Source organism: Pseudochaenichthys georgianus, chromosome 19 (genome assembly GCF_902827115.2).
Source record: "Pseudochaenichthys georgianus chromosome 19, fPseGeo1.2, whole genome shotgun sequence".
Lineage (NCBI taxonomy): Eukaryota > Metazoa > Chordata > Actinopteri > Perciformes > Channichthyidae > Pseudochaenichthys > Pseudochaenichthys georgianus.
Genome location: NC_047521.1, coordinates 6,616,847 through 6,633,831, shown reverse-complemented (window position 1 = coordinate 6,633,831; position 16,985 = coordinate 6,616,847). Strand labels below are relative to the sequence as shown.

The 16,985-nt window shown below is 41.0% G+C and overlaps 1 protein-coding gene across 1 annotated transcript; it reads left to right on the top strand.

Moving 5' to 3' along the window:
- Positions 1-508: 508 nt before the first annotated feature.
- gprc5c (G protein-coupled receptor, class C, group 5, member C) lies at positions 509-7,449 on the top strand. The gene is made up of 3 exons (XM_034108190.2): positions 509-814; positions 3,847-4,893; positions 7,324-7,449. The coding sequence occupies exons 2-3, from the start codon at positions 3,906-3,908 to the stop codon at positions 7,425-7,427; spliced, it is 1,092 nt and encodes a 363-aa protein (XP_033964081.2). The 5' UTR covers positions 509-814; positions 3,847-3,905; the 3' UTR covers positions 7,428-7,449.
- The last annotated feature ends 9,536 nt before the right edge of the window (positions 7,450-16,985 follow it).

Genomic DNA, 16,985 nt, shown 5'->3' with positions numbered 1-16,985 from the left:
AACAGGTTAATATAATGCTTTTTTTTACTACAGTGTATAGCCTACTATGTTTGGGTAGAGGAAGAACATTCCAATACAGTCTGAAAATACGATATCAAAATGTACTGTTCTTTTACTAGATAGGCCTATGTGTAATTTAGAGTACAAAATATATATGGACAAAGTTTGGGGAAAAAAACATACAACATGTCAAAACATTTCCAACCTGACTTTGGTCCAATTCGGTAGAATGGCCCATATACATGTCACCACTAGATGTCACTACACACCACCTAAACACCACGCACATGTTGGATGTTTAATTTTGCTGTAATAAAATCACTTTATCTTGCATAAAGAAAACATGTAAAGTTAATTTGCTACAACAAGAAAACACTGAAAGATGTTTAAAGAAATAAAACGTTTAAAAAAAAATGTGTATTAGATATTGATTGATGGAAGTACAGTCATGCATTGAAGTGAGATCGTGCGTGTGTGCACGTGCGTGAGAGAGGGGGAGAGAGAGTGAGTGTGTGTACGAGAGAAGGAGAGAGAGACCATCACAGCAGTCAGTTCGCTGGAAAACGCTCGTGGAGGATTCTTTAACTTCTATTCTCATTTATATTAGTATGAAGTGAGCGTTGCAGGGACCAGTATCGTGAGGAGTTCCAGGAGATTTACCGAAGACTGCAAACTTTTTAGTTGACTTGTCTTTTATTTTTTACTCTCGATGATTTACGGTCAACTGAGCGGTGGCAGCCGGAGGAGCAGGTGAAGAAGAGATTCAAAAAGCGGGATCAACAACCACCAACTCAGCGGGGAAGTCTTCACAAAGGTAGCCTACTTACACATGTATACATCAGACCCATCTTGTTAAAATAAGGCGAATTGTCTGTTTTAGATTTGTACGATTGTGATATGTTTACAAAAAACAGTTTTTCTATTCTATCTAGTTAGATATCTTTTTATATTTGTACACGAGGTTAATGTCAATGGTCTTGTCCCTGTGAACAACCGAAAATGTGTGAAACTGCTTTTTAATAGTTTAAATGCACAAAAACGTCATATTCATATTGATATGAGAACATTATGCTGCATGTAAGCTAAATAGTGACGAGCTATTAACAGAGGCTGAAAATAAAAGGTGGTTTTCCTTTTATTTATTTTAGTGAGAACTCGATACAAGTTACGAAAACTGAGCTTAATAGGTTATCATAGACGAGGTACACATAATTTGACAATGACAACAAACCCAGTGAGTCCTTCCAGGGCTTGACAAAACTTTTAGAAAACCCTGGGTAAAGATTTTTGCTGTGAACTCCCCCACCCCCCTTTGTATTCTAAGTTGTTCATTTTATATTTATCATGTTGCGTTTAAGTTCTAACATTTAAGGCAAGCAAACAATGAAAGCAAGAGTTTGACACCAGAAATGATTTATAACATTACACTTTGAATATTTTGTTTCAGTGGTTCACATTGCTAAATATCACATGGTAAACGTTAGAACCTTGGGGAGCATTTTGTTGATGTCTTTTGTTGTCATCTCACACATTTAGGCCCCGTCCACACGGAAACGAAAACGAACCGAGGTCGATATAAAAAAAGTATTCCGTCCACACGGAATCGGCACCAGAAACGTGTCCGTCCACACAATACCGCTAGACCCGCTGAAGACGCTGTAGTACATATGCCGGGACTGTAAGTGGTGAATAAGACCCCCCGAGCATGGTTGCCTAGTTGCCCTTCTGTTTATTCTCCGCGGTGGATTTAGCAACATGTAGTTCATGTAGTTCTCCATGTCCACTTGTTGCTGATGGTTGTGGTAGAGGAGCTGTAGATTTTGAGATCTGTATCATGGTCAGTAGTGTCTGGAGCACGAAAGCAACCCTGTGATCCTCCATTGTTGTTGTTGGCAAAACACATCAGCAATGGGGGTGAGCAGTCGAGGTGGGGAAGGGCGGGGCTATGGCGTCATCGTTATCAGGAAATGATCGTATAGGGTAGGGATCACCAACTACATTTGACCAAGGGCCAACATTTATCCATGGGGGGGGACAACGACTCTCTATTGGACTCCGGTACTGCACATTACTCACGAGATGTTGTATAAAAAAAAATGTGTGGGGGGCGAACGCACTAACGCCACAGTCACCCCCGTCGTGCGGGCCGGATGAGAATGTCTGGTGGGCCAGATGTGGCCCGCGGGCCGCCAGTTGATGGTCACTGGTATAGGACGTACACACGGAGCCGCTTGGCCCCCCAGAGCGTTTTGTCCGCAGATCTACCCACCTTGGGAGCCGTTATCGTTATCCGCGTTTCCGTGTTGGCCTCGTGTGGACGAACCGTCTATACGATAGAGAACTGTAGCGGATACAACCCGTTTCGTCTCTGTGTGGACGGGGGCCTTAGGCTGTTGATGGGAAAATATTCTCACCTAAAGGTCCATTTAGGAAATGTTGATGAGCTTACAATCACATCACATGATCTTTATCAGCAGGGAGTTTGCCTAGTGATCTTGGAATTGTAGATTCTCATTGAAAGTGGCTCAGAAGCTTTGATCAGCAATTTAACAAAGCCATGATAATTGGACAAATTCTTCCTGCTGATAAAGACCATGTGATATGATTGAAAGCTCCGGAAATGCTATGGACCTTGTGGTGAGTTTGTTTTCTTTCAGAGATTATGAAAGAACTTGAGATAGTAGAGATTAATGCATGATCGATAAAATAGTTACAATTCATTGATTTTTTTAATTGTTCTGTTTGGAGCTTAATAGAGCTTTTAAGGAATCAGGGGTTTCCCTATCCTTGATTTATCTCTGTCCAAAGTTTGTATGGAAAGACAAAACAAAAAAAGTTGTACCAGCTGGGAGTCTTTGGTCTTTGTTTCTTACTGGAATGAAATTATGCCTTGTGTTCTTACCTTGAACATTCAGAAATAGCAAACATGCCATAAAACGGTTGGTCCTTGAGCTTTCCATGGTAACAGAGGTAAAAATACAATTGACGTGTTAATATAGTGTAATCACAGGTCTCTGTTATTCAGTTGGTAAAAAGTGGCTTCAATTCTATGTGTGATTAGAGGTCACACCCTAAACTGAAAAAAAACATATAAGTGATTTATTACAAAATAACTGACAGACCTCTTGAAGCCACCCAAAAATAAGGGACAAACCAAATCATTCAAACCAGAAAAGGTTATAACGTTGTTCCAGAAAGATCCTTGTCGTGATAGAGTCAAAGAAATTAGAAAGACTGAACTTCCGCCACTAGAAATCTATCGATCTGGCTCAGAGTCCTCAGTTCAGAGTAATTTAATCTGACGGGGACAAAAAGAACCAGCCAGACACAGCGAAAAGCAAAAACAGGCGCTGTGGAGATGTTTATCACAAAGCAAACACTGTTCCACTCTGATTTTATGTTGTTTAAAATAAATCATCATTAAAAGTACCAATGATTTTGATTTGATTTGTGCATTGTTAAAACTAAAAGGTCCACCCATAGCACTTAAGGTGTAATGCACTTTCACATATTGATTCAATTGTAATCGCAATGCACAGAAACAATATTTGTTCACAGATCCTTCTAATGATTAACGTCAAAGTTAGGGAAAAGTCCATAGTTGGACATTCAGCGTTCTAATTCTTTCTAGCTCTGAAAGAGTGTCAAATTACTTTCTATTTAAACATCATGACAAAGCTTTGAATCCCATGTGGGGAAGTGTGTAAACTGACTCATGTGAGTGTAATATTTGCTTAATTGTGGTGTAGACAACAGTATCCTATTCCAGTATTTGTGACGAGTCTTTGTTAATACTCAACAGTCCAAGACATTTTTCAGACTCTCCCTGTTTGTCCTTCTGAACAGGTGCTGGCGGGATCGCAGAACAACTTGTCCAAACTAAATTCTGGTCTTTACAAGTAGCCATGGCTGCCAACAACACCCCTCACGGCTGTGGCCCCAATGTGGACTCCCTTTATTACAACTTGTGTGACCTTGATGCTGTGTGGGGCATCGTACTGGAGGCCTTCGCGTCGGCTGGCATCGTCTTCTCCATTGTGCTTTTCATGGCGCTTCTGGCCAGCATACCCTTTACGCAAGACAAGAACCGCAAGAGCTCGGTGGGCCTCCACGCCTGGTTCCTGTTCTTCACGATGGGTCTCTTCTGCCTGACATTCGCCTTCATTGTCGGAAAGGATTTCTCCACCTGTGCCTCCCGGAGGTTCCTATTCGGGGTGTTGTTTAGCGGCTGCTTCGCCTGCCTCCTAATGCAGTGCGTGAGGCTGAACATCCTCGCCAGGCAGAACAGTGGACCCCGGCCATGGGCCTTGGGTCTGGGGGCAATGGCGCTGTGGCTGGTGGAGGTGGTCATCAACACAGAGTGGCTCATCATCACCATAGTGCGCCACCCACAGGGGCCACTCAACGCCACAGCCGAAACTAGCACAGCCACGGCTACTCCTTGCAACATCGCCAACAAAGACTTCGTCATGGCGCTGATCTACGTGATGACCCTGATCCTGGCTGTGGTGGTGGCAAGCCTGGCCATCATGGCGGGTAAACACAATAAGTGGAAGAAAGACGGTGCCTTTATCCTTCTAACCAGCTTGGTCTCTGTGGGGATTTGGGTGGCGTGGATCGCCATGTACGTCTACGGGAATGAGAGGAGAGGGGGGCCCACATGGGATGACCCCACCTTGGCCATCGCCTTGGTAGCCAATGGATGGGCGTTCCTCATCCTCTACTCCATTCCTGACATGTGCAGTTTGAGCGGTGACGATGACAGTCAGCAAAGCTTCGGGGACGATCTGTACCCCAACAGAGGAGTCGGCTACGAGACCATTCTGAAGGAGCAGAGCTCCCAGAACATGTTCATGGAAAATAAGGCTTTCTCTATGGACGAGCCCAACCAAGGTGTGTAGCCTGCTAAAATTACAAATCTCCTCTGAGACTCAAATGTTGTTTATTTCCTCTTCATAGTTAGTTGTAACCATCTTTAGGCTTGAAATGAGGCTTTGAAAGGTTTTTTGTCCATTTCCTATTGAAACATACAAGCTAGTTAGGGTTTGGGTTAGAGTTATTGCTTTTTGTTGATATATCATTACACTACTACTACTATTACTCTAAAATATTAAAACTCTAATACAGAAATACGACTATGTTACAAAGTAACGCGTTACTGTAATAATATTACTTTTGTCGGTAACGGAGTAGTGTAACGCGCTACTTTTATAATTCAGTAATCACACTACAGTTACTAACATTGCCCCGACACGCGTTACTTCGTTACTTACTAAATCAGTCATAATTAAACCTCAACAAACCCCTGCAAGAACAACACATGCTAGGGTGAAGCTAACGCACAGCTATTTGTTGTTTGTTTATATCACGTAGTCTGTTCTTCTTCTCTGTTTTCCGGTTGTTGCCTGTTTTGAATGACGAATACACACTACCGCCGCCTGCTGGTAAGGAGAGTTATTGCCACTCACGCATGCGCAGTTCGTACGTGCTCGGCTGAAGTCTTTGCGGTGTCTGGTTCCAGTGCAACACATGGCCAACACGCAGGAGAACACGCCGACGCAACAGCGTGAGCAGAGATAGACTGCGCAAAATATACAGATAGCAGGAGACAGGACAGCCACGGTCAGATAGGAAAACATTCAGGATCTGGATCAGTCTTATGCGACAATGGAAACTGAACTAAAGAGAACATTTGAAACTTTAGCAGTCTGCGTGATCTGCCTGCAGGGAGGGGCGGGCCGGCCCTGCGAGTAAAGTAACGAGTAAGTAACGAGTTACTTTATGTAGAGAGTAACGAAGTAGTGTAATATATTACTTTTTTAAAAAGTAATATGTAATATATTACTTTTTTTTAGTAACGACCCCATCTCTGGTGATGATGCCGTAAAAAAATGCCACAAAGATCAGAACATAAGTCTGCAGCTCTCAGGCAGAGAGAGCTGGTCACAGGGCTGGAGTCAGTGGATAATCATAGAGGGTGAGGTAGACGCTGTAATGTGGCTGTTCATGTCACTAGTCTGTCAGCTTGTGTCACTGTGGTCTAGAGGTGGAAAGCCACCAGCAAAACTAGTTGTTGCCGTGTCATCTTGTGTGATAAACACAAAAGAGGAGGCATGTATCCAGTTAGTCAGTTATAAAATGCCCTATACATTTTTCTTTTTTTTGTTGATTATTGTGTTTGCTCAAAGTTCAATTTGTTCCATATAAGTATGTTGCAAATAATGGGTTAGGGTTAGGGGGGTCTAACCCTTTTAATTTAACAACCAGTTTGTTGTTTTTTAGCTGCATTTTTGTAAGTGAATATATATATATTTAACCCATTATAATGCTGCCATTGTATATTGGCCTTTATGTTTGATTAAGCTTATGGGCTTTTTCTCTGCAGCGTTTTAGGGAGAAACCCTCACTTTTACCCCACATTTACGATATTTTTATATTTTTCATTACAACAGTTGGTGTGCGTTTATAGATTCAGCTTTTACATTAAACACTAGATACAAAATGGCTGTTGTGCTTCCGTTTTTAGGAATTCTATAATACAACCTTGCTGCTGGATAACAACATTATTTTGAGACATTATCTGATCCTCTCAGCCTTACTTCACTGCCGTATTCAATCTGCAAACACATTTCCTTTTTTATACCTTACTGGAACCAAAGATTATTTTATTTTCAAATATTGATAAAAGATGGCTCTTGTATGCACAGCTGTTGTGTGATAAGGCTAATTATATCTGGGTTCATGACACAGAGCAGCATCATTTGAGTTCAACCTTTATCCTTAACTTCCTAGTTTACTCCATATAGATAACTTTGTTCAATGTATTGGGAGACATGATGAATACAAATCCCTAATAGGTACGGAATGGAAACCGACCAACCATATGTACACATGTTGTTCCCAGAGTTGCAGTCAGGTATTCAGAGTGTCTGAATCATTCCTGTTAATGAGTGTCTAGTATCTAACTGCATCCCTAACCACTGTGTCCCATGCAAACACTCCCTCTGATTCCCACCAGAACCATCACTCCTTGTGTTTGCATAGTCTCCATGGCAACTGAGGTGTGGCAACAGTTTCATCCTGAGGAAAACGTTTGATTTTAACAAAGTCATCTCTCATTCTAAGGATGCAAGCACGAATGAGATTAAGGACAGATGCATCATGGATGGTCTGCTGATTAAGTGCTTGTAGCTTAAGTGGTTGTAATATAAAGATATAGAGATGTTTGCTAGGGAAAGATAGCAATTAGGAGGCAGAGAGATATCACTCAGAGGACTTGATATGTGACAAGATTGTAACGTGTGTTGTCTCTTTGCATTACAGGGTCCAAGCCTGTGTCTCCGTACAGCGGCTACACAGGGCAGGTGAGGGGTTCAGTGTACCAGCCTACTGAGCTGGCCATTATCAGCAAAGGAGGGGGATTGTAAGTACAAACAAATTGGTGGTTTGCTTTCAGATAAACTAATTTGAATGCTGCATTTGAGGCTGTAAAGTAGCTGGTTTACTTCCACTGTATGTCCTGTGGAAGGCTACATGCCATGTTTGATGACATTTAAGGATGATCATTTACAAGAAGTGTCATGAAAGATGCACCGGTCAAATTGTGGTCTTAATGATGAATATTTCCAAATTGCATAACAGGGTAAATTACAGTTTTAATTATATTATCTTTTTGCAAATGTATTGATCTGAGGTATGTCAGTATTGATTTAAATATATATAAAATCCCTTTTCGTTTTTTTTTTTGGGTGTCAACCTAGAGGCGAATATAAATAGTCCATCCTTCAATTATGATATGTACGCCCAAAAACTACAGCATTTAAACATTTGTGAAATTGATAAAAAAATTGTCAAAACTCAAGAAAAAAACCCAGTGACAGTGACTTAAGGACGATAACGGTCGTATCTGCTACAGTTCTCTATCAGATAGACGGTCCACAGCGGAGAATAAACAGAAGGGCAACCATGCACGAGAAGTCTTCTTCGCTGCTTTTGTGGCAGGAGTGCAGCGCCACTTACAGGCCCGGTATGTGTACGACAGCGTCTCCAGCGCTTTCGAGCGGTATCGTGTGAACGGACACGTTTCTGGTGCCTATTGCATGTGGACGGAAGACTTTTTTGATATCGATTTTGGTCCATTTGCGTTATCATCCTCGTGTGGCTCCAGCCTTAAAAGGGCAGGGGCTAAAAAACGATCTGTTCTCTAACAAACAACAATTATACAAAAATAAAGGAAGGCAAACACAGAACAAGAAGGCTAGGCTATCACCAAATCCAGGATATACGGGGTAAGGTTAAAAGAAGACCACTTGCTCAGATGCAGGAAAGCTAAGACTCACAGCACAAAGACAACCTGGTGGAAGTGGACTGGTTAATATACTCGGGTGTGAAAAGGGGAGCAGGTGAAGTGAATCTACTGACTATGCCGAACATAAACAAGCAAAACAGAAAAGGAATTTAAAAAAAGTAAATACATGTAAAAACCGTGACAAAAATAGGTAAAGTCTGTTAATTTTGGACAATGATGACAGGAGAGGGGTGCTAGCGAAAATGATGCCATTTAAAAACATAAACGGCCGTCAGCGAATCGACCGGCCGTTCTGTGATTCTCCAGATTCTACAGATGGTAGAAGAGGTTGGAAGATACATACCGGAAGTAATCAAAGACGTGCAACGGGAAGGTGTTCCCAGACGAAACAAAACTTAAAATATTAAATGAAACCATCTCATCTCTTAAAATTCACAACTTATTATGAATTAAACATTCACAAACTTATAATGATGTATTCACATGTTTAACTCTGTTACATATGCACGCAACGAACAGAAGAGCGTAGGGCAGAGTTAGGAGGGAATTCCGTCTCGTAGCGTTTGTGCACCGTTTTGAAATGCCGCTCCTAAATTACCCTTCTTCGGTAAAGCCACGCTCGCATTGCAGACGAGACAGATGGACTTTGAATTGGAATAAACAAAAAAATAATCATCCTCCCACTGAAAATTATATATTTTGGGCTTTTTTGCTTCTGCCATAATTGTGTGTGTGCGGACTGTCACTCCTGTTGACACGACAACGTCAGCGAGTGCCCACTGCCGGCCAATCACAAAGCTTTGATGCGTTCAAGTGCATTATTCTGGCACAGGAGGATTATGCTACAGGACATTAACGATAAAACAGAATATTGTTGTTCTATTTTTAGACACATCTCGCGATCGACTGGGAATCTCCAGGTGATCGACTGGTTGGGCCACCGCTGTCTTAGAGAGTTTAATTGTGAGAATGTATAGGTATGTACATATGCAAAAATGTGATCAAGATTTAAAATATTTTATCCAAGAGTTTGGAGGGTTTTTTGCTTGAAGGGACAGCTTGGGGATAGGCAATGCCTTATCCAGGACAACATAGACAGGAAGGGAGAGGTATTTCAAACGATTTGAAGTTGGGCTATTTGAGATACTTATCCACAGTGGGTATATTAACTACAGAACATGGTTGTCAGCACACCCCCATTTTGGAGAACACGCAGGAATACCAACACTGAAGCTAAGCAACAGCTTAACAGCAAGTATTGTGGGAGGGGTCAGCAGCAATATGCATTTTGGACACGTTAAACAATCAATATCATAGCAAAACACTACATTTAGATTCTTTGGCTTTATCTTGTCGTCAGTTAACTGAAGGGGTTATCTATGCTCTGTTTAAAGTCAGACTCTTTGAATAAAGTAGAACAGCAATAGTTATCTTTGCAGAACATGGACGTTGGGGTCTTACGCTGACTCAATCGCTAGTATTGTTTGTGTTTTTGTATGACTTTGGTTCGTACGGATTCACCGAACAATCGAACGTATTGAGGCAGTGGTAGACTGGCAGCTCCTTTGTTCTGCGTGGTTAAATGATCCCTTATATTCAACGGACCCCGGTGGCAATGGCGAGAGTAAAGATGGATGAAACGGCTTCAGTGTGGCTGTCTGTCATCACGGTAAAGCAGTCAGATGTTATAAATATAGCCTGCACGTCATCATTTGTGTCGCTTGTGCCTACGTCAAAAGCTGTGCATCACTTTGCGTCTGTCTCATTTCTAAACTGGGGGCGTGTCAACCTCCATCTACTGTAGATAATACATTGAATATGAATACATTTTCTCATACAACCCCCTTGAAACATCCAAACTGGCTCAGTACACTATTTGTGTGGAGGTCTTTCCAAAAAGGATGTTCTTTCCCACCCTGGTCTCTGAATGTTTGTGTCCTGGCCCTTGTTGTGCAGCACCCTCCGGACGTGTCCTATGACATGATCATCCCCAGAGCCTCAGCCAGCTCAGCAGCCAACAGCGGGAGCAGCACCCCCTCGACCCGCACTGACAGCAGCAGCACAGCACACACAAACGGACACAGCGTACGTGGTACCCTGAACCCCCCCACGCCTGTCTTTGTTTCTCCTTATCAACTCGCTTACCTCCAGATGCTTTCTGTTCCCTGCCTCTGTGCATGTCCACCTCTCAGTATCCATAGCAACTTCTCCTACAGGTTCACTATGAATCACCTCTTTGTCTGGGGTTTCTTTTTTCGTACCTTGTGGAGCTCACTCTCTTAAGGCCTCTTCGCTTTTACCTTATCTGCTCAATATGCTACTAGGACTCCATGTGCTTTTCTATCTGTTTTCTGACTGCAATGCAAGAAGAATGTTGGTGAAAAGGATTGCATTTGTAGGTCATATTGCAGTGTGTGTATCTCTCTGTACATACCATTTCCTTATTTGTTTTTTAACCTGAAAAGTTACATTTTGAGTTTTAAACCCTCAACTTCATGCTTTAAGGTGGCTCTGAAGAGTATGGTGGCTCTGAAGAGTATGGTTCTCTTATTTCCGGAGGACAGAAGCTGTAGTCAATTTTAAGCAGATTTCAATGTGACCCAGATTTATACTTTTTAGACATTTTAATAGATGACTCATAATACGTAGAGTGTATGTCATGTTTTAAGCTAACCACACACAGAGACATATTTAGCCAAATCTTTCCTTAAGAATTAGTCAAATGGATTTTTCTAACTCATTCTGTGTCTTAATAACCCAATCACCATTCCATGTATAAAAACACAACATAAAAAAGTTAACTATATTTGTATTTACTCAATATTTCTTAAAAATATATAATTTTAAGGGGGTTTTTTTAGATCACAAAATGTGCCCATTTATCAAAATTAGGTTACTATCCACAAAATACACTTGAACAAAAAGCCATTTTATAACAAAACTCTGTTGGATTGCACTGTGTTTAGGCAGAAAGAATACATTCCTTTCATTATTTCAAAATAAAAGTGTTTTCACTTTGAATCAATGATATCACTGATCTTTGAATAAATACATGTATTCAGAACAATGGATTGTTTGACAGCTAGTGTTGATACAATGGAAACTAAATGTTTTGCTAAATAAGGTGATTATTTGTGTGCAAATTCTTTAGAAACCCAAAAAAGCCACTTTTATTTCAGACACATCATTGGTCACAACTGTTTGACTCCAAGCTGCTGCACTCAAGCTTTTCAGAGCCAACCATATAACACTGGTTTCCAGTGGCGTTGGCATCTGCATCCAATAATGTGCTGTTTGATTAACAATCGTTCTCTCTTCTTCATCTGCAGGGGAATGGTCTGCAGAGGACGTCCCAGTGGTGAAGATCCCCAACACCCCTTCACAATAACTTCATTTCATGTCTTTTAATTTGCACCTGTTGGCTGTATGTATGCTGTTCTCCATGGTTCCCTGAGCTTCTTCTAAGAGGAACCTTCAGCCCAGACATGTGGCAAACACTGCCTCATTCCCACTGGTGGAAAACAGCTTCTGTTGACCGTTCTTTCCCATGAGCCACTGGGTGTCAAAAGTGTAGAGCTTCATTTGGAAATCAAAGCGAGGGGATGAAGCAGAACAAAGACTTTTTGCAATGGCGGCCTTTCACTGGGAATGGACTGTGAGCTCTCTGCTGGAGCCAGTCACAGCTGCAGAGTGACGGGCTGATGGTGCAAATATCATCTCCACGTGTTCACACACACAAACTCCATGAATGTCCCTGCAGCGGCACCAATGAAACCATCTTCACTTGTATTTAACATGTTCTGCACATGTGAGTTTCATTGTAGGATCTATCCTTGTGCCTCTATTTGTGAATATTGTTAACAACCACACATACAATTGAACTTCTGGTGTTGGATTCATGTAAATATGTTATTAATGTGTCAATGGTTCCACACTGCATGAAAGCATTTTATGAATATGTATATTTAATACTATTTATAGCACCGCTGTGTGCTATTCAATTATTATAGATCCCTTTTAATAACCAAATAATCATTTGGATAGAGCCATAAACACGCCTGGAATTAGCTTGTTTCACTTGATTATAATTTTTCATAATATCATGATACTTTTAAGTCCAAAAATAAATATCTATCTAATCCATTACATCCCCTACAGTTTGAGAACCTTGTCAATCTCACAGAGATATTAGGTTAGCCTTTAATAAACTTATCGTTAGGTCTTAGCTACAGAAATATCAAAGCTTCATGGGATTTGTAGTTCTTCAATGTTAAGTATCCAAAAGCTGTATCCATACTAATTTCCGCTTCACTAGATGTAGTCCACAGAATGGTGAGATTTGTTATACCCATATGGGACTCAAGTGATCCCACAATGCATCATAAGGGGTCGTGTACAATCTATGGTCCCTAAAGTTCAATAGCTTAATGCAAACTCAATGTCATCACGGCCGCGTACGAATTATGGTTGCACTCAAAGGGCCGGTTGTAACTTTAAGACTATATCAAAATACATATATACATATTTAATATATATAAAATAATGCATTATATTACATGATTGCCTCTGCGTTGGATTATTACCGGATAGGGTAATAACTTCATAATTAACTACGTTTGAAAGCAGAAGTCTAGGGCAAGTAATTGCAAGTCTCTTCAGTGAGAATGTCACAAAATGATTTTAAAAGAAAAGCCAAATTCTGGAGCGTGTGCAAAATCGCAGACAATGCTGTTTTCTGCCTCTCAAATATTGAGATTTGCTGCTTTCCTCTGTTTTATATCAGATTGAAGTGACTCTTTTTGGACTGAAAAAAACAGACATTTAAAGACCTTACCTTGGAGTTTAGTCTTTACAATCGTTGGCTTATCTCTGCTGTGCATTTTTGATGGTTCCTCCTTCACCCTTTGTAAAAAGATACCGATGTTGTTGCTGGGAATGATATCACACTGGTGATGGACCTTCAGATTTCTAATCGTTTTTGATTTGATCCTAATGTTCTGTTTTTGTACCAAAGCCACCATGTGAAATCCCTTCAATATACACCAAATAAATGGTCACTTGTCAAGTTATGAACAGTATGTTTACTCATCGAAATGTGTCTCATGAGATGGTGAGGGCAGTCAGAGTGAAAAATGCATTCCTGAACACAACAATGAGAACACAAAAAAGAAAACATTGAAACACGAGCAGAACTAATGAGGGGATAAGTGCAGGTGTTCAGGAGAGCAGGTTCATTGTAGGGCTAACAATGAACAGGTGGAACCAATAAGGAAATAAAATGGGTGGGAAAACACACAAAGACAGGAAGTAAAAACAGGCATGACATAGGGCAAGAAAACTTTTCAAAATAAAACAGAATAAATAAACTCAGAGGTGGGATCATGACCTGGTTAGGATGTGGACCAAAAAGAAAGCTCAGGACTAACCATCCCCTAAAGAAGTTGAATAAAAGAAAGAAATAAGCAATAAATACATGTCCTGCTGCAGACAAATGAGTTTTCCAGACTGTTGATACCCTCTACATGTGTTTTGCTTGGAATTGTACTAATTCCTTAATTAATTTTCACTATTTTTGTATGTATTTGAATAAAAATCCACCCTTTGTCACCAACCTCTGGGCCAGAGAGTTATGATCGTATTATTTAATCCACGTGTATCATGTCTTTAGTTTGGATAGCAGGGGGAGGTCCAGTGTCCTGAGAGGATTAACAGCAGGCAAACAAATTCAATAATGTTCATCAACTGGTGCAAACACATGTATCGATCCAACCTCATTGACATCAGATGGCTGAATTCATCGAGGTCATCAGAGGAGGCAGAGATAATTGATCATGGTTTCAGTGATCTGTTCTTCTACAATGCCTAACTATCTTCAGTACAGAAAGACACTGCAGCGTGCTTTATTTTAACCCCTAACATCATCTAACTCCAACACTGAAGGGGGAGACCACAGTGCAGCGACTCCACTTAGGGAGGACTTAGCACGAATGTAATGTTTTGACAAAGAGTATCCAGTTTCTCATCATCCAACTGCCTCTCAATGTGTTAACAGTGTTTGAGTACACCATGTAAGCTTTTAAAATGTCCGATGCCAGCTCCCCATTACATACAGCCTCTCAAAGGTGGACAACAAGCCGCACATACAATAGATTTTTGACCAAAGGAAGATAGAAGGTTAATTCTTAGCATAGATGATGATACAATGTTTAATAAAGCTGAAACTCTTAAAATGTAAGAGGAATATTTCATAAATGGGTGTAAAATGTACCAGAAAACCTAAATATATTGCTTTAACTAATGATAAGCTAACATTTTAATTTCAATGATTTATCAGGAGTTCTAAGGTAAACACTTTGAAATAAAAAGATTTCTATACCAGTATATAGTATATCTGGGGGCTTAGTTAGCACAGAGCAGTATGAAGGACCTGGATAGCGTAACTTGGTTTAAAGAATGCGAGCAGGGGAAAACAGCTAGCACGGGTCAGGATAAGCAAAAGAGCAGGCTGACATGCATAGTGGGGTCTGCTGTATGCTGAGACGACACATTTAACACACGTGCAATTACAATATGGAGAAACAGAGCAGCACTATTAACCCTCCTATAGAGAACCGCAGTGACGCGTCCTAAAACCCGGATCTAAACTTCTTCCGGTTCCTTCGTCAAAAACGCAATGCAATTTCTCCATAGGATTTTGGAAAATAGCTCGAAATAAGGTCTGTGGTTGACACACATTTAAGAAAGGGATCACGTTTTGTTCAGCCGGATAATATCCACATGTCTCCCCTACTTTTATAATGTTTGAATCATAAATCTAGTCGCCAAAACCGAAATGCTAACGTTATGCTATAAACGAACTACAAGCCAGTACAGCAGCAGGGTCGCACGACTTCAACGTCACGCCAACTTAAGATCGTTTCAACTGACTTGCACTGAAACTGCACTTTGAACACTTTAAATATATTAACATTTTAAACTGTATACCCCGTTTATCTAGGCCCTTTTTGTTTTATGTATAGGCTACATGTCACACTGTGGGAAACGATATTTCTGGATGTATAACACATGTAGAATTTGTTTACAATAAAGCTGACTTTGACTTCCGCGTGCTTGCATATTTTAACAAAGCTTTTCAATCGAGCCACACTGAATTTAACTAGAAGTCATGGCTGTGTCAATTACCAGTCTGATATCGTTTTACAAAGATGACAAGAAGAATGGAGATAGAGGAGAGAACCACTACAAGTCAGGACACGTGCAGCCTCGATGAAGGTGTACTTACCGGTGTTGTCAGGGCTAGCATGAGGGACAAGGATTATAGTGTAGGTGAGTAGTGATAGCAAGAGTCCCGTTAACCTAGAGTTAATTTATTCACATTAATTCCCATCAACAAATCCATTTTATGTGTCACATGAAATCTTTATTAGGCAAGGCAAGTTTATTTATATAGCACTTTTCAACACAAGGCAATTCAAAGTGCTTTACAAAAAATGAAAGACATTAAGAAATGGCATTTAAAATCAGTCATTAAAAAGAAAAGCTAATAAAATAAACATTAAAAGAAAAAATACATGGATAAAAGTTACAGTGCAGTTTAAGATGTGAATAGTTCAATTAAAAGCAGCGACAAAAAGAAAAGTCTTCAGTCTGGATTTAAAAGTAGTCAGAGTTGCAGCCGACCTGCTGTCAGGGTTTAGTGCTAGTATGCTGTTAGCTGTTGGGTTTTAGTGTTTTGTCTATCGGTCTGTTGATAATAATCCCTATACTCTCTCTCTCTCCAGGTGTCGGCACTTCCTGTCCGTGTGGCACCTGCTAGACTGATTGTTGTTCCCGCCCCTGATTGTGTCCACCTGTGTCCCATTACCTAATATGTATATTTAGTCCTTCTCTCCCTTTGTCTGGTGTTGGTTCGTCTTGTGTTATCGTTAGATCCATGCCTGTTTACCAGAGATCGTTATTACAGTACCTAGTAGATCCTAGTGATTCCATGGAGAGTCCTAGTAGAACCTAGAAGTCATTGATAGCTTTGGTTTCTTTCCAATAAAGAGTATTACCAAGCAACAGAATCGAGCATCTGAGTTCTTACGAGCCCATCGTATCAGAACGAACCAACCTAACAAGATGGACTCAGCCGATTCTACAACGCTAAAAACGGCCCTGCAGGTGCAGGGTAGACTCCTTCATCAGCATGAGGAACAGCTGTCAGCTATTAACCAAGGGGTCCAGAGTTTGAATGTTCGTCAAGACAACCTTCAAGCTACTGTGTCAACGGAAATAAACCTACTGGCTGAGAAGATGCGGGAAGTACTCACTCATCTCGTGGCAAATCCTGGTGTTCCTGCGGCACAGTTTTCCGGTCCAGCGGGGGTCGGGTCTGCTGATATTCCCGTTCAAGTCCCCGTACATTCGCCTACGATCCGCCTCGCTTCGCCAGAGAAATTCTCCAGAGAATCTGGAAACTGTCGTCCTTTCCTGGTGCAGTGCGATCTCCACTTCAAACACCAGCCCGCAGCATTTCCCACCGATCAAGCTAAGATAGCTTTTATTGTTTCTCATCTGACGGGGAGAGCGGAAGCCTGGGCAACAGCGGAGTGGTCCTGGAACTCGCCTGTTTGTCAGTCATTAAGACTGTTTTTGGAGACCATGAGCAAGATTTTTGATCTGACATCACCCGGGA